The following is a 19170-nucleotide window of genomic DNA, read 5'->3' on the forward strand; positions in this document are numbered from 1 at the left end:
AACTGAGGAGTTAAACCATGAATATAGGGGCCAGAAATGTGACAATGGGTTTCAAAAATAGATTCCACTCAGAGAGGGTATGAAAAGAGATAGGATAAACCAGAACTGGAATGAAAGGAGACAGGATAAAGAAGAGCTCAAGACTTGGTTTGGGGGGGGGGGGGTGAGGGAGGGGTGCAAAAGTAGAGCCTTAACAGAAATTTGCCTTAGCGACTTAGGCCAAAAGATGGAAGCAGGAGAGGCAGTTGAACTAATGGTCTTGACTTTAGTAGTAAAAGACTATGGGCTCCTTGCTGGAGAAGAGGTGGTATGCAGTCACTATAATGGATAGGCTAGTTAATACCTTTCAATTCCAAAATGATTCTAGAATACTGGACAGTTTTGGCAGAGGACAACAAGATCTCATAGTACTTTATATGATCCAGTCAGATCTGGAAATGAATGACTGTCCCCCAAGATATCATTTCAAAGAGTCTGGTCCTAAAGTTAAGAACGATCCTAACAAATATTGTAGTCTGATGTTTAGCAGGAAAACTTGTTTGTCAGTGAGACAGTACATAAAAAGTTGATCACATCGTTATACACAGGTCACTGTATCAGTGGCAAGGTGCCGTGACAATTATTTTACAAGTGCTAAATGCTCACAAGTTGAGTAGCACGTGTGATGACCCTTGTTAGTACACCGAAAGAAAGAACCCCTTTAATTTATAACTGGCATGTTGCTTTAGTTGTGAAATCATCTTTAAATATATTTAGAATGCATAATATTGTTCAATCCATTTATGGAATTTGATTTACTGAACAAATAATACACGTGGTAGAAAAAAATGCTCAATGGTGTTAATGGCCAGATTTTTGAGCTGTGAAATGAGAAAAAAAAATTCCCATCAAGTGGTCAAGTAATTTAATTTAAATTTAGAGAAGAGTGTTTTAATAAACTTATACAGGTCATTTCCTATTGCACTCTACACCATATGGCCAACTATAATTTTCACTCTTCACAATTAGCATATTCTATTTAAAGACCTTGCACTTAAGGTTTTCATGTCGATACTACAATCCTCCTGATAAAAGTAAAATCCAATATTTCATTGTTGATAAAAATTGCATTAACTCCCTAAAATAAACAATATTATTAAAATGTAAATAAAATAGTTCCTAATCAGTTGTACCCAATTACCCAGTCTACCCTAGCCAGAATGCAGAGCTAATTTAACATTACCTCCAGGACAGCGATGTGCCCTATGTTCTGTCAAGTCAGCCAGTGAATCAAAGTCCTGCTGACAATTATCACAGGTGTAAATTGATTCATCTTCCATGTCTTCATCATCTTCGTTTCTCTCTTCCTGACTGGTCATGCTGTGTCTGTCTTCCAACAGTTGTCCGTCCTTGGTATCATACTCCTGGTCTCCTCCTGAGGCTCCTGCTGATGAAGCAGAATATACTATAATGTGAATAACTGTGGTGTGGAAATATTAAAAGATAAGTATTTATTGGTAAACACACATGAAATACTGAACAACAGGGTTGAGAAAGAAAATATCAAAAGTGATAACCATATTACATCAATGATAACTGACTACACTTTGAATAACTGATATCTCAATTATACCTCTCAAAATGATTAAATTGAAGAATATTCAATAAAATACCTTACTTGGATTTTCAAAAAATATGGAACTTGCAAATAAAGATAATAGTGTGAGACCTTAAATATATTGTAGAAAACTGGTTTCAAAATTTTGACTCCAATTCTATCCCTGTACTCGTTCAAAAAAATAGAACAAAAGGTATCTTTGCATGTAGTTTAAAGTGAAATTTTGCAGGTATGTGCATTTTAATTGTAACACTCTTCAAGGTCTATATACATTTTATTGCAGTTCTATTAACCAGTTTTTAAAAATTTGTTCATCAGTCGTGGGTGTTTGTGGCAAGGTGAGCATTTAATGTGCATTGCTATTTGTCCACGCAAAGATGGTGGTCAGCCACCTTCTCAACCACTAATGTTCATGTCATCTAAGTACACCCTCAGTATTATTAGGAAGGAATCGACAGGAATTCGACTGAGCAACACTGAAGCAGTGACAATAGAGTTCTAAGTCAGGATGGGGTAGGTTTTGAAAGGGAACTTGCCAGTGATGAGGTTCTGATGATGTTTCGGGATTATCACCTGCGGTCTTTGATCTTCTAGGAGTGTGAGGATGCAAATTTGGAAGGTGCTGTCAGTGTGGGAAAATGTAAATATTCAAGATGGTGGATGTAATACAGATCTGGATGGTGTCAATCTTCTGAACATTAAGGTCACAGAGATCTGCAGCATAGAAAGGGGCTTCTGCCCCATCACGTCCACACTGTTGAGGAACAGCCAACTAACTAATCCAATCTCACTGTCTAACACTGAACTTATAGCCTTGTATGCCTTTACATCTAATATTGAGTGTTTCTGCCTCTGCCACTCTTATACGAGAATGAGTTTTAGAGTCCCACGACCCTCTGGCTGAAAAATATTCCTCACATCTCCTCTTAACATTGTGCCACTTACCTTAAAATCTATGTCACATGGTCATTGATCAATCCATCATGGGAAAACATCCTTCCGGTCTACGCTGTCTCTGCTCATCATAATTATATACAGCTCCATTATGTCCCCTCTCAATCTCCTCTTCTCAGGAAAACAATCCCTGTCTGTCCAATATCTTTTCATACTTGAAACTCTCCAATCCAGGCAATATCCGGTTACATCTTCTCTGTGCCCTCTCCAGTGCTATTACATGCCTCCTATAATGTAGATTCCAGAACTGCACACAACATTCTAGCTGTGGTCTATCCAATGTTTTATACAGTTCCAAGAAAAGCTCTCTGTTCTTACACTCTGTGCCCTGGCTAATAATGGCAAGTATCTCATTTCCCTTCTTTACCACCTGCCGTGGTATCTTAAGTGACTGGTATAACTGCACGCCAAGGTCCCTCTGACCCTTGATACTTCCCAGGATCCAAACAATCATCATATATTCCCTTGCCTTGCTTGTCGTGCTCAAGTGCATCGTCTCATGTTCATCTGAACTGATTTTCATTTGCCATTATTGGAGATGAAGAGTATTTCAAGAGTATTCCATGACACATGGCTTGCACCTTGTAAATAGTGGACCACCTCTAAAGTCAAGAAGTGAGTTATTTGTTGCAGAATGCAGTGATCACTCCCAATAATACAGTTATAGGCAAATACCATCTACCTTTTCTAATGTAAGGACAAGGTCACATAGGGTTTTCCTTTTCGTTTGTTCAACACCTTCCACAGGCCTTGCCTGGGACATACGCCTTGCAGAATTTTGCCAATTTTGAGCAGTAGTGGTGCTTCCAAGTGAATATTGGGCATTGATGTTCCACTATGTAGAAACATTTTGTGTCCCTGATGCCCCAATATCATATGAAAGTGGTCTTCAGCATGAAACAGCACTGTTTCATCACCTGAGGGAGAGCGATAGGTGGGTAACCTGCAGGAGGCTTCCGTACCCATGTTTGAACTGACTCGATAAGACATCATAGGATCTGGACACAATGTTTGATGGCTAGCTTAAAGCCAGGTTGTGCATCTTATTTTATTGTTCCTCAACTTTTCTTTACTATTGAATAGAATTGAGTCGCTTACGAAGCTATTTAGAGTGCAGGTTCATAGCTCCTTGAAAGTGGTTTCGCAGGTAGATAGGATAGTGAAGGCGGCGTATGGTATGCTTTCCTTTATTGGTCAGACTATTGAGTACAGGAGTTGGGAGGTCATGTTACGGCTGTACAGGACATTGGTTAGGTCACTGTTGGAATATTGCGTGCAATTGTGGTCTCCTTCCTATCGGAAAGATGTTGTGAAACTTGAAAGGGTTCAGAAAAGATTTACGAGGATGTTGCCAGGGTTGGAGGATTTGAGCTATAGGGAAAGGCTGAACAGGCTGGGGCTGTTTTCTCTGGAGCGTCGGAGGCTGAGGGTGACCTTAGAGAGGTTTACAAAATTATGAGGGGCATGGATAGGATAAATAGGCAAAGTATTTTCCCTGGGGTCAGGGAGTCCAGAATTAGAGGCTATAGGTTTAGAGTGAGAGGGGAAAGATATAAAAGAGATCTAAGGGTCAACCTTTTCACACAGAAGGTGGTACGTGTATGGAATGAGCTGCCAGATGACGTGGAGGAGGCTGGTACAATTGCAACATTTAAGAGGCATTTGGATGGGTATATGAATAGGAAGGGTTGGAAGGGATATGGGCCGGGTGCTGCCAGGTGGGACTAGATTGGGTTGGGATATCTGGTCGGCGTGGACAGGTTGGACCGAAGGGTCTGTTTCCATGCTGTACATCTCTATGACTATTTGAGATTTTGGTTAAGAATCGATTTTATTGCTGTGGAATTGGAGTCAAATATACACAAGACGCAGTGAGCACAACAGATTTCCTTCCCGAAAGGACATGAGCAAACCAGATGGGATTTTGCGACAAGTCTGGTAGTTTCTTGATCATTGCTGAGAATTATATGCCTAGTCTAGTAATGTTACCACTATACGACTGTCCCCAGCACACAGCTGCTATTTATGTAGCAGCATTGTTGCAGATGTTATTTCTCACAGAATGTGCATCTTTTTCAAACAAACTCATTGGCAATTATCAATATAGTCAGCATTGGAGTATTTTTCAAATGGCCAGCACAGTTGGATGGAAGACAGAGCTTTTTCCTCAATATTATTAGGAGCAAGCAATCAAGGTGTAGCAGCCAGCTAGTTAAGGAAGTGGGACCTGCCTCCCAGGCTGCCATGCCAATCACAGAGCAAAAAACTCTTGCAACCTCTGCAATCCTACCAGTTTTATTTTTGGCAGTACCAAACAGGCAAAACACCAAAAGAAGAAAAATCCTACCATTAACAGCACTGGAACAGCCTTGCCACTTGTGCAACCCCACTTCCCTTCAGCCATTTAGCGTCCAACTCTCCAGGAAGCTGCATAGAGGCTGCCTTTTTACAGCCAACACCCTCCCTACCCTTAAAAGGGGTAGCTCCACAACAGGCAAAAGCCCATGGAAAATGGTCACAATCGGCCTTTAATTTTTTAAATTCCACCCACCTCTGGTCGAAGGTAGACACATTAAAGCCATTCCCACCATTAGAAGCCTCCCCAGGAGTCAGACTGTATCATGGAACAATCCCTACATGTTACCAGCCTGCGCCCCTTGGCCAACTAAGATTCCACCCCCATTGTGTGTCGATAATATATGATGAAACAGAGCACAACAAAAGCTTGTAATTGCTTTGTCATAAAAATACAAAGTTCCTGAAATATTTCTAAAATATTACAAACGTCACGGTTTTGTTCGGCTGGAAATAACAGCACCTCAATCCAATAAGATGATGTTTTCCAATGATATTGATGCTAAAAACATTAAAACATTTAGCCATTGCAGAATTCAAGTGAAAATGAATTTTAGTGAAAACAAAGTTTGCTTCACAAAGAAAATTAAAACAAAAGAAATGCTCATTCAACTAAATTGATATTACTGAAATATCAGACAGCTACTGGGCAATTGGCATATTAAAACCTAGTTGATTTCCCAAAGAAAATTATGAAATTGTGCTGTGCTTTAGACCAATATGATAAGGTGTCTTTGCAAGTTTCACATTGTTATCAGCTTTTGTCCTCCTGGAACTCTGACCTACTTGACCTTTCTAAGCTGTCATTTGTCTGATTTTGACAGCCGATTGCATCAAATGCCAAGAACACCATATGTGAGAATTTTCAATGGACTTAATTTTTTTTAAATTGTCAATAAACAATAACTACAGCAAGATTTATAGTCATTCCGAAAAATGAAAACAAAAAATAAAGAAGTCCTTTAATCACATTACAAGCAAAATTGATAAAAATGCAATTTTATACATCGACTCTGAAAAATATTTTTTAAATGTCCGCTACAGTTTAATTCTGTTTTGATAATATAATTGGAGCTTTTATGTTGGATTATTTTGTTTTAGCAATTTTTCCAGGACTACATTACATATGTAAACAGTACATTGCATTCAACATTAAAATGCAATTAACTCGAAGTAAATCCTTCCATCCAAGGTGTATATTTTGTTGTGAAAATCCATCAACCAAAGTAAACATTTTGTTCTGAACTACCATCCTTGCTACATACTATAAAATACATATATTGAACAAATCAAGCCAAGTAACAACAATGTTCAATATAAAAGTTGGAAGCAAACTGGTAAAAAAGCAATCACCAGCCAAGCAAGATCACATAAATACCGAACGTAAAGAAACATCATCACTACTAGCAGCTCAGAAAGCTCTCTCCCTGAGCGGCTTTTGAATCCACATGACAGTATGACTTCTGTCAAGTAAGTCTAGTAGCATTGCTTGCACATCACATTACAACAAAACTATATTTAATTCTTCCAGGCTCTTTCATTCTTGGAACAACAATGATTTCATTTAACTTTTGTTACAATGAGTACAATGTAACTTAATTTCTAAAAAAAAAGTGATAATTGCTTGTTCTGACACCTATTGCATGCAAAATTAGTTTCAAAATTTTTTCATTTTTATTTCAGGATAGCATTTTGGATGGGCTTGTTACTATATGAGCATTGGATCTTGACACTTTCTGCTTTTTATTAATGAAATAATTGGTACTTTACAAACATATTATAACTTTATACAAGTAGGAACATTTGGGGAAGTGGTACACATTAGAACTGAAGAATTCAGAAGTAGGTTTGTGAGTGATCTCATCAGAGATATGCATTTTTTTTATACATACAGATAAATGAACAGATAAATAGCTGCACAAATATCACCCTGGGATCTGAAGGCAAATTCATGCTAGCAATTGATTAAAAGAAAACTTAGGTAGCTTAAAGCAATGGCACTGCTGGAAAAATCCACAAATTCAAATGTTAGATTTTTCAGTGAAGCTCTGAGTTTCATCATAGAATCCAGTGTGTGAAAGCAGGGCATTCTGTCAATCGAGTCCACATCGACCCTCCAAATAACATCCCGTCAACCCTATCCCTGTAACCCTGCATTTCCCGTGGCTAATCCAACTACCCTGCATATCTCTGGACACTATGGGAATTTAGCACAGCAAATCCATTTAACCTACAAATTATCAGACTGAGACACGAAATGGGAGCACCCAGAAGAAATTCATGCAGACATGGGGAGAACATGCAAACACTAGTCACTTGCGGGTTGAATTGAACCCAGGTCCCTGGTGCTGTGAGGCAGCAGTGCTAACCACTGAGCCACCATGTCGCCCCCAAATGGTAGTTCAAAACACACATCACAAATATACAAAATACGAGAAACCTGGGACTGAAGCTGACCTTGTATGAATTTCACAGATTTTCATGAAACGTTCCTCTCTATAAGATCCAGCGAATTTTCTCACATTATAGTCAAACCTAGCTCACGAACCGTTGTGCCCCGCTCACCTGACACGAGTTCAATTCACCAAGTCACTGAACTCACTCCTGATCAGATATCCCGAAGTCATACTGTCATGTGGATTCAAAAGTTGCTCAGGGAGAGTGCTTTCTGAGCTGCTCATAGTGATGATGTTTCTTTACATTCTGTATTTATGTGATCTTGCCTGGCTGGTGATTTCTTTTTCTAGTTTGCTTACAACGTTTATATTGAAAATTGTTGTAACTTGGCTTGAGTTATTCAATATATCTATTTTATTGTATGTAGCAAGAATGGTAGTTCAGAAGAAAAGTGTTTACTTTGTAGATCTTCACAACAAAATATACACCTTGGATGGAAGGCTTTATTTCAAGAGTAATTATATTTTAATGTGTGGGTTTCATCTGGTGCTCCAGTTTCCTCTCAAAATGTGTAGGTTAGGTGGATTGGCAATGCTAAATTGCCCATAGTATCCAGGGATGTGCAGGCTAGGTGGATTAGCCACAGGAAATTTAGCGTTATTGGGGCTGGGGTGGGGGTGCAGGTCGGGGTGGGATGTTGAGGGTTGATGTGAACTCGATGAGTTGAATAGCCTGCTTGCACGCTGTTAGGATTCCAACATAATCCCCAGACCTTCACTGAAAAATCTAACATTTGAGTTTGTGGGTCTTTCCAGCAGTACTCCTGATACAAATACCATCTTGGAAATGCCATTGTGCACCTTAGAAGCGCTGTTACGCCAGAGCTGCCCTGTACGACTTTAATCTACTTGGTGGATACAATGGCAGACAACACAAAGTTGGCATCATACTTTATGGACAGAGTTCTCAACATCCTGACAGAAGGCATAGTGCAGGGAAGGGATGTCCTCTTCCCCCAGAAGCACCAGAGGAAACCATGCAACCAGACCCTACCAGCCTGGTAGAAGCTCACTGCCTGGGTCAGTGCAGTTCAAAGAAACACCCAACAAATGCAGGAAGGTCAATGACTTTCTCCGCTCATCAGAGTGGGTATCACCTTCATTTCTCTGCGATTTAAAAAATTCATTCACAGGATGTGGGCATTGCAGGCCAGCCAGCATTTACTGCCCATCCCTAATTGCTCAGAGGTCAAATAGGGTCAACCACATTTCCATGGATCCACCAATACATATATGCTAGAATAGGCAGTTTCCTTCCTTAAAAGCACATTCATGGATTAGATGGGTTTTTCTAACAATAGACAAAAGTCTCATAATCATCATTAGATTTTAATTCCAGATTTGTTATTGGATTCAAATACCACCATCTGCCACGAGGGATTTGAAGTCAGGCCCCCAGACATTAACCCATGTCTCTGGATTATTAGTCTGGTGATAATTAAACTAGGTAAAAACAAGGACCGCAGATGCTGGAAACCAGAGTCTAGATTAGAGTGGTGCTGGGAAAGCACAACAGGTCAGGCAGCATCCAAGGAGCAGGAAAATCGACCTTTCGGGCAAAAGCCCTTCAGCTAGACTAATTAAACTAGGCCATCTCACTCAATCTTAGCAACAGCACACTCCTCCAATCAAGGCCAGTGGGTGCTGGGAATCTGGAACTCACTACCTATAAGGATGGTAGAGGCAGAAACCTGTATTACATTGACAAAGTATTTAGATGTACATGTGCGATGTCAAGGCATACGAGATTATGGGCCCAGTGCTGAAAAATGGGATGAGAATAATTGCTCTTGATCAGTGCAAACTTGATGGTCTTTTTCTGTACTGTGGATCTCTATGACTCAAAGGCCCATGCTCTACCATTCTCACTTTTACATGCAGCAGCTTCCATCAATCGCTCTCACTTACTGCAAAATTCCTAGTCAACTAACCCTACATGCCCTCTGCTCTGTCTCCGGACAACATCTCACCACCTTTGCCCACCTTTCAAGCCTTGGCCCACTCCCAGCTTTGCCACTTAATGTCAACTTACTCGATTCCCCCTCCCTTTCTCTGATTCCTGGAAAGAACGGCCTACAGTCAGGCCAGGACTCGTGGTGAGATATCTGACATTTGGCTCCTCACCTCTTTGAGGAAAGTAGCTTAGCCCTCGCCAACGAGAACTGGTGTAGATCCTATGGAGATGCAAAGATATTCACGTCCTAACATTATACTTCAACTTTCATGATCAATGCATATTTCACATGCCACAACTTTCTAGCCTTGGTCATGATGGTTCCTCTCGCTTCTGTCTGGCAGTACAAGTGGCACGTCCACATTGGCCACAACCAAGAAGGCCGTCCTGTAAGGCATCAGCTCCACCACTGCTGAGGAAGAGAACAGGTACATCAGAGGAAGCGTTGGCAAGGCTGCCTCCTGCAGCCCCTACCAGATGACAAACTTACACCTCAGTGGGCATCTTTGTTAAAGTTGGGAACACCTGCTGGCGAGCACTTCACTAACACATCTCTGCAGCTGGCCAGGTAAGAAATACCCCAACTCACTAGCACTCAAAGGACTGTCAGATACAGGACACCTACTCGGCATCAGGCACGAGATGACACAATGATGTTAGCCATCAGGGACTTCATACAAGTGCAAAAGCAGAAACAGGACCAGTGGGCAGGTTTGGGGGGCAATGGCATCCATAGTGCAATGCTGCAGGAATGCAGCAATGTCACAGGAACCCTGCTGCCTCAGACATGTAATTATCTGACTGCCTCCATGGACTGGTTGGTGACTGTCATGGAGAGCTAGGTCCAGCAGTCTCAGTCTGCTGGATATGCAGATGGCCCTGCACACCATCATCTCAGCCATTGATCCCTAGCATAAATGACAAGGGGAAGAAGGGACTTTGGCCTTACTCCAGATGACTCTTCCTCACAAGGAGACACAGCTACACTGGTGGGCACTAAGCCAGAGGAGGAACCAAATCCAAACATCTCCTCTCAGGACACTGGAGGTTACCTGGCCTTCCACCTCCACTTTTGCCAGTGTCAGCTTGTGGGCGTTCAAGCTGAGGAGGATACACTTGTTCCTGGTGAAGACACACAGCATGTCTGCCCCCTCAAGACAAGTGTTTCCAGTGTCAGCTGACCAAAGCTCCAGGCCAATGGGTTCCATTGTACAGCAGATTTCCTCCACCCCAGCTGTGGACAGATGATCTGCACTGAAAGATCGTGGATATGAAAGAAGACAGTCTTGTTAAGGGCACAATGGTGGTATAAGTGATACTTTATTGTCAATAAGTTCTCACATTTGTTAGTATCTATGTTCATGTGCTGAAGCCATGGGCCTTTGTCACTAGATGGCTTTCCATGGGCCCCGGTGTAAAGTAAGCAGTTGCTAGCCCATGAGCTAGCAATGTGTGAATTACAAATGACTGCAACTTTGCAACTCAGCTCCATCTTCCCAGGTGAAAAAACATTACTACTACATTACAGGCATTAGTGAGGTTCAACTGTTCATCACTTGAAATGATCATGAGAGCTGGGGTCAAGGAGTTGGACTGCACACAACAGGTGAATATCCAGAAGTCACAATGTTGAGCTCACAGGTCTACATCTATCTTTACTGCCTGGTTGTGGATTTACTGGGTTACCCTTTGAAGGGCCTGATGTAGCTGTAAGTGGCAGACCCATCCTTCCCCCTTAAATGGCAGCACATACCCCATATACTCTGAATATAGTAGTTTCCATTTTCATTACACACATGTAATTTACAAGACAATGGAAGGCAACAGTGACAACACCCCGAGTTCCAGGATCCATCTCACCATGACAGTGAACCCCCAGACATCAACATCCCCATCCTAGTCGGCCTTACAGTCAACCCAAAAGATGTCACATCTCCTCAAGTCCCACCCAACACATCTATCGAAGGCTGCATCTACACATCTTTTAGCCCCAGTCCCAGGTATGAGAGGTCATTTTGCAGATCTTGTATTTCACCATCTGGAAGCCAATGTGCTCTTTCTCCCCCCATCAATGACCCCCTCTCCTGCATGTCACCTTATCTATCTATGCTCATCATTCCCCACTTCGACATGTAGTTGCCCGCTACAACCCTGTCTACACCTGGCAGTCTGCCACCACTCCCCATCATTAAGTTCCCCTGCATCGTCTCAGAGCATCAACCCCCTGATTATTCCGGACCTATTGACATTTAGTGGACAAAGCACCCAGAGTGACCATGGCCCAGCCCAATGAAAAAGTAGCCAACAGCACTAAATGAAGAGTGACCAGACCAATGCTCCTTCTAAACTGTGGCTGGAGGGCCTATTTGAATGTGTTAGCATGTAGTAACATACACCTTTTACATTGTCTCACCTCACTGAGACGCAGTTTCCCACTCTCCCACCTGCCAGACAGAAACTAGATAGCACCAACTTACCACCTTCCAAAACATCTGGACAATCGACAGGAACTACACAGGCCACACAGACTGCCAGTAATTGAACTGGTGCACAGCTAGGCATTAAAGATGGTGTTGGCCACAAGAACCAGAGCTCCTGTCAACGGCAAATACAAAAACAAGGGGTGACCTTTTTGAAATATACAAGACTCTTAGGGGATTTAACAGAAAAGATGCAGTAAGATTGTTTCGTCTTAAGAGAGAATCTAGGAGCAGAGGGCATAATGTCAGATGAAAAGGTCATACATTTAAGGAGGAATTTTTTCTGGTGGTTAATGAATCGGTAGAATTCTTTCTTGCAGAGGGCTGTTAAGGACGGGAGGTTAAGTACATTCGAGACCAAGACAGAGAGAATTACAATCAAAGAGTCGGGGTTACAGTGAAATGGCAAGAAAGTGAAGTTGAGAATGATCAGATCAACCATGATCTCACTGAGTGGCAGAGCATGCTCACAAGGCTAAATGGCCTACATCTGCTCCTTATGATCTTTGGTGACTAGAAGAATGAGTAGGGCAACAGTGGGATATTGTGGAGAGGTAATGAGCCAAGTTTGGGCAAAATCTTGAATGGACTTGTGAAGAGGCACTCCTTGTTAGCATGACCACAGTATAATTAAATTTTACATTCAGCTTCATCGGGAGTTAATGGGTCTAAGATTGGTGCTTTAAATTTAAGTAAGGGCAACTATGTAGGCATGAATGCTAAGCAAGGTGAACTTTCATAATAGGTGACTGAATAGACCAAAAGAGCAGTAGTGGCCAACATTTAAGCGATATCTCAGAATACACAGATTTAGCATATTCCTACTAGAAAGAAACATTCTGAGGGGAAAGCCCACCATCCAGGGTTGATTAGAGTCATGCAGCATGGAAACAGATCCTCTAGTCCAACTCATCCATGCCAACCAGGTATCCCAAACATAAATAGACCCATTTGCCTGCATTTGGTCCACATCCCTCTAAACACTTCTTATCCGTGTACCTTGCAAATGTCTTTTAAATGTAATTATACCTGCCTCTACCACTTCCGCTGGCAGCTCATTACATACACGCACCAGCCTCTGTGCGAAAATGTTGCCACTCAGGCTCCTTTTCAATCTTTCCCTTCTCACCTTAAACCTATGCACTACAGGCTCCCTTACCCTGAGAAAAAGACCTTGGCTTTTCACCCTATCCATGCCCCTCATGATTTTGTAAACCTCCGCAAGATCACCTCTAGCTTCAGATACTCCAGGGAATAAAGCCACAGCCTATCCATCCTCGCCTTATAATAAATCCTCCAGTCCCAACAATGTTCTTTTAAATGTTTTCTACACGCTTTCTAGTGTAACAACATCGTTCCTGCAGCAGGGTGACCAGGATTATATGCAGTATACCAAAAGTGACCTCACCAACGTTTTGTACAACTGCAACATGATATCCAAATCCTATATTCAATGCACTGATCATTGAAGGTAAGCATACCAAATACCTTCTTCACCACACTGTCTACACACAACAACACTTTCATGGAATTATGAACCTATACCCTTAGCTCTCTTTGTTCACCAACACGCCCCAGAGCCCTACCATGAACTGTGTAAGCCTATCTTAGTTTGCCTTCCCAAAATGCAACATCTCACATTTATCTAAATTAAACTCCATCTTCTACTTTTCAGCCCATTAGCCCACCTGATCAAGATCTCTTTGTACTCTTAGATAACCTCCTTCACTGACCACTACTTCAGGAAAAAGCAAATAGTTGCAGCAATTGAATGGTAGATCAGTACAAAAACCAAAATGTCAGTCAAAACAATTACCAAAAAGCATTTATAGAATGTAATCTATTCAACATCTGCTCCTTTATGTACTGTTTATTGGTCATATTCATTTGCATTTTCTATGGTCTTCATTGGTATCTTACCTGTCTGTTCAGTTGTGACTGAATCAAGAACTTTAGCCAATCGAGTATGAATCCAATGCAGTGATTTTCATGAGTTAACTACATGACAGTCAAGTATGTTACAATTCACACAAAGTTATATGGTACTATTAGTATAAATCTTTTTGATTAAATCATCAAAATGCCCAATAATTTCTTTTTTATAATTGCCATACTGAATAAAAGAGGCTTTCTTTAATTAACTTAAACATAATCAGTTTATTACAAATCACAGCTGGTATGTAAAAACACATGACAAATAAGTAGGTATCAAGTAAAAGATTAAACATTTATTCTGCAGGAAATTAATCAGGATAATTAAACAGAGAAACAACTAATTGAATCAGTTTCTCCACAGCAAGATTTGGAAATGAATAAAGGAGGCATGGATGGTAAGTTTGTAGATGACATCAAAATGGGAGATGCAGTGATTACCTCAGAATACAACGGGATCTTGATCAGGTGGGCCAATGGCCGAGGAGTGGCAGATGGGAGTTTAATTTAACTAAATGTGAGATGTTATATTTTGGTAAGGCAAATCAGGACAGGACTTACACACTTAATGGTCAGGCACTGGGGAGTGCTGCCAAACAGAGACCTTGGAATGCAGGTGCATAGTTCCTTGATGAAGGCATTTGACATGCTTGTGTTTATTGGTCAGCTCATTGAGTATAGGAGTTGGGATGTCATGTGATGAGGCTACTTGGAGAATACTGTGTTCAATTATGGACTCCCTGCTACAGGAAAGATGTTGCTAAACTTGAAAGGATGCAGAAAAAGATTTGCAAAGGTATTGTCAGGATTGGAGGGCTTGAGCTATAGGGAGAGGCTGAATGGGCTGGGGAGTTTTTCTTCTGGAGCATTCGAGGCTGAGGGGTGACCTTATAGAGGTTTATAAAATCATGAGGGGCTTGGATAGGGTGAATAGATACACAGTCTCGTCCCCAGGTAAAAGAAGTCCAAAACTGGAGGGCATAGGTGAAAGAGGAAGTATATAAAAAGGGCCTAAGGGACAAGCTTTTCACACAAGAGGTTGGTGCGTGTATGAAATAAGCTCCCAGAGGAAGTGGTGGAGGCAGGTACAATAACAACATTTAAAAGGCATCTGGAATGGGACAAAAATCGGAAGGGTTTAGAGGGATATGGACCAAATGCTGGCAAATGGGACTAGATCAGTTTAGGATACCTGGTTAGCATGGACAAGTTGGACCAAAGGGTTTGTTTTCATGCTGTTTAACTCTGAATATATGATTACTCTGTGCAAAATTTCCTAAACTTCACAGTTCTCTGTAATAGGAAAATGTAAGTTGTACTATTAAGATTTATTTTCTTCAATGTCTGTTGCCTGTGATGGACATGCTTCCAACATAAAAAGAGGCCAAAGTTAGGGTTTTCTATCCAGATTGTGGAGTTGCATGATACTAAGTCAATCAAGAAATTATAAGATAACACACTGAAAAGGATATATCGAAAACCACATAATAGCCATCCTTACTGCAAATCAAGCTAACATTCCCTTCCATTCAATAAATTACAAGAATCAGTGTTTGTCCATCGTAACTAAAAAGGTCTGAATAACACTAGTAGCACACTTCTTCAGGATTCATCTACGTAAGTATATTTGTACAGACCAAAAGATCTTTACAGTGAAATGTTAACTCTGTTTTTTTTCTTCATAGATACTGCCTGACCTGCTGAGTGTTTCCAGCATTATCTCTTAATATATCTGATTCCCATTCACTTTCAAGTGACAAGATTCCTTGATGTTGCAGCAGATGCTTCAATTGTTGATTGTTTCTCAGCAATGTGTCTTGTTTCAAACTTAGCTACAGGGAATATGTTAGAGTTAAATACTTTACATTTAAACTATTAATCTGCATATCAAATGTTCCTTTTTAACAGTTAACTGTATGTTGTATATGAACGGATTTACCCAAACACAGACAAATCTAAGCAATATGCTTGCAAAACAAAGCAAGATTTAATACAGGACTTCAACGGTTTCATGTGCAGCAAAGACATCAATAGTCGAAGTCTAACCATCTCAATAAAATTATTATGGAACTTTAAATTAATTAGGTGGTTTGCCAACTAATCAAAGACATTTGTAGCTTTGTTGTTTTCAACTTACCACCCTGAATCATAATTTCCTAATTTTTGTAACCATGGGAAATGAATGTAATCATTTTCTCCAAACAGCTTGAAAAAAATATAATTTTAACCCATGTCACTGAAAACAAATCTAAAAGTTAAACTGTAGTTAAGTATTGGACGACAATGGTTTGTAAGAGGAGATTAATTCCAGTTTTTGCAATTTATTTAGTTTTTCAACAATTTTATATTTCATTGCATCATTTAGAATAAACTTAGCTCTCATGCATTATCACTAATCTGGTGTTGAGGTGTGATGGCCTAGTGGTATCATTGATGGACTGTTAATCTAGAAACCCGGGTAATGTTCTCAGGACCTGGGTTTGAATTTGAATTCAATAAAAATATACTGGAATTAAGAGTCTAAGGATAACAATGAAACCATGGTGGATTGTCGTGGTCATGAAACCATGGTGGCCTTTAAGAAAGGAAACTGCCAAACTTACCTGATCTGGCCAACACGGGACTGTCGACCCACAACAAGGCCATTAACTGCCTTCTAAGTAATTAGGTACAGGTAATAAATGCTGACCCAGCCAGTGATGCCCTCACCCCATGAATTAATAAGAAAAAAAAGTTAATGTTTAACTTACTTAATTGCATTGCACCATTTTGTAATGCATGGTGCGCGCGCACACACACACACACACACACACACACATATATCCTGGAGGGTAGACTGCAAGATACCACCTCCCCCATCAACCATGAAGGAATGGCATTCTAGTGATGATGGTGTACCCTAGAGACAGCTCCTTGCGCCCCTCTCAGTGACAGCAATTGCAAGGTTGAGTCCAAATCACAGCTGTTACAACCTTGTAAGGGATTGCTAACGTTTGAAGAAAAGAAATCTAAACACCCAGGAATTTACTGTATGCACTATATCACAAAACTTCACATTTTTAAACAAAAACAAACTTTACTGTATGCAAATATAAAGAAAACCACATTACCACATATTCACATGGTTGCTTTTAGTCATAATGAACTCTATTATGTTCCCTATGAGGGGTTCCAGCAAAGGCAATGCAAGTGTATCGTTCATCTAAAGTAATGGCTCACACAATGGTGGGAAATTACATTACAATTGATTTGATCTCATTCAATCCGTTATTATATGTTTTTATTATTATTATTTGTTCATGCAATATGGGCACCAGTGGTTCAGCCAGGATTTACTGCCCTTCCCTAATTACCCTGTAGAAGTTTGTGGTGAGTTGCCTGTTTGAACCAGGGGGGTAGGTACATCCACAATGCTTCAGGAGCTCAGCATTTTAAGCCAGTGACTCTGAAGGAACAGTGATATGGCTCTAAGACAGGATAATGTATGTAGGGTTTGGACAGAAACTTGTAGGTGGTGGTATTTCTGTGCATCTGATGCATCAAAGTGCATCGGTACTCGAGGTAATCAGTTTGGAAGATGCTGTTGAAGGAACCTGGAGACACTGCTGCCATTCCGTGTCAGTGGTGAAAGAAGGGAATGTTCAGAGTGTTGGATGAGGTATCCAGTGGGCATTGTGTGGATGGCATCAAGCTTCTTGACTGTTGTCGGAGCTGAATTCATTCAGAAAGGACCGGCTGTAAGATTCCGGCCTCTGACCTGCTCTTGTAGACAGGTCTTATATGGCTGGTCCAGTTAAATTTTTTATCAAGAATGTGGTGCTAGAAAAGCACAGCTGGTCAGGCAGCATCCAAGGAGCAGGAGAATTGATGCTTTGAGCAAATTCCTTCATAGGAATGAGACTGCGAGCCAAGGAGTGATGAGATAAATGGGAGGGGGGGGGGGGGGGGGGGCAGAAGATAGATAGAGGCGGGGGCAATGCTGATCGGCCAGAGAGGAGGGTGAAGCGGATCGGTATGATACGTATGACAGGTCATGACAGCGGTGCCGAGTTAGAAGATTGGATCTGGGATGAGGTGCAGGAAGGAGAAATGAGGAAACTGGTGAAATCCACATCAATGTTGTGGGGTTGGAGGGTCCAGAGGCGGAAGCTGAGGAATACTTCCTCCAGGCGTCGGATGGTTAGGGAGTGGCAATGGAGGAGATGGAGGAAGCCCAGGTCCCTGCATGTCCTTGGCGGGATACAACGGGGGGTGGTGGGGGGGGGCGGCGGGGAAGAGAGGAGGAGTTGAAGTGTTCGGCCACGGGCCGGTGGGGTTAGTTACTGCAGGTGTCCCGGAGATGTTCTCTGAAGCGCGCTGAGTAGGCATCCTGTCTCCCCAGTGTAGAGGAGACTGCATCGGGAGCAACAGAAACAGTAAATGACATGTGTGGTAATGCAGATAAAACTCTGTTGGATGTGGAAGGCTCCTTTGGGTCCTTGGACAGAGGTGAAAGGGGTGCTGTGGGTGCAGGTTTTTCAATTCTTACGGTCTCAGTGGAATGTGCCGGGAGGGGAGGGTGGTTTGCTGGGGGATGTGGACCTGACAAGGGAGTCGTGGAGGGAATGGTCTTTATGAAAGCGGACAGAGGTGGGAAGGGAAATATATCTCTGGTGGTGGGGTCCATTTGTAGGTGGAAATAATGGAGGATCATACGATGTATACGGAGGTTGGTGGTCAACCCATAGGATGTTAATCATAAGGGATTCAGCCATTGTGATGCTACTGAATGTCAAGGGACAATGATTAGATTCTCTCTTGTTGGAGCAGATCATTATTCTGGACCTGTGTGGCATGAATGTTACTTGCCACTTACCAGTCAAAGATTAGATTGGTGCTGGAAAAGCACAGCAGGTCAGGCAGCATCCGAGGAGCAGGAAAATCGACATTGCGGGCAGAAGCCCTCCATCAGGATGAGGGGCAGATTCCTGATAAAGGGCTTCTGCCCAAAACATCCATTTTCCTGACCCTTGAATGCTGCCTGATCTGCTGCGCTTTTCCAGCACCACTCTAATCTTGACTCTAATCTCCAGCATTTGCAGTACCCACTTCCCCTTACCAGCCCAAGTCTAGATGTCTTGTTGCATATGGTTAGACTGTTTCAGTATCTGAGGAATCATGACTGGTGCTAAACTTTGTCCAATCATCAGTGAGCATCCCCAATTCTGACCTTCTGATGGAGGGAAGATCATTGATAAAGCAGCCGAAGATAGTTGGGAGGAGGACACTACCCGGAGGAACTCATGCAGAGATGTCCTGAAGCTGAAAAGATTTGACTTTCAACAACTGCAACCATCTTCCTTTGTGCTTGGTAGGGTTGCAAATAGTTTCCCGCCTTCTCCCCCACCCCCAATTCCAATAGAGTCAAATTTTTCTCGGGTGGTCACTCTCATCTCATTACGG

At 41.7% G+C, this 19170-nt stretch overlaps 1 protein-coding gene across 5 annotated transcripts in view; it reads right to left on the reverse strand.

Annotated features, from left to right (window-relative positions):
- Window positions 1-19170, reverse strand: part of znf423 (zinc finger protein 423) — a 366010-nt gene that overhangs the window by 245176 nt on the left and 101664 nt on the right. For 4 of the 5 annotated variants that reach the window (XM_072596261.1, XM_072596259.1, XM_072596258.1 and 1 more), the window contains one exon: window positions 1223-1426. In XM_072596261.1, coding sequence (XP_072452362.1) covers window positions 1223-1426 — 204 coding nt within the window. The remainder of the gene's footprint in view (window positions 1-1222; window positions 1427-19170) is intronic. The other variant, XM_072596260.1, reaches the window with a different exon arrangement.

The sequence above is a fragment of the Chiloscyllium punctatum genome, chromosome 26, assembly GCF_047496795.1.
Source record: "Chiloscyllium punctatum isolate Juve2018m chromosome 26, sChiPun1.3, whole genome shotgun sequence".
Lineage (NCBI taxonomy): Eukaryota > Metazoa > Chordata > Chondrichthyes > Orectolobiformes > Hemiscylliidae > Chiloscyllium > Chiloscyllium punctatum.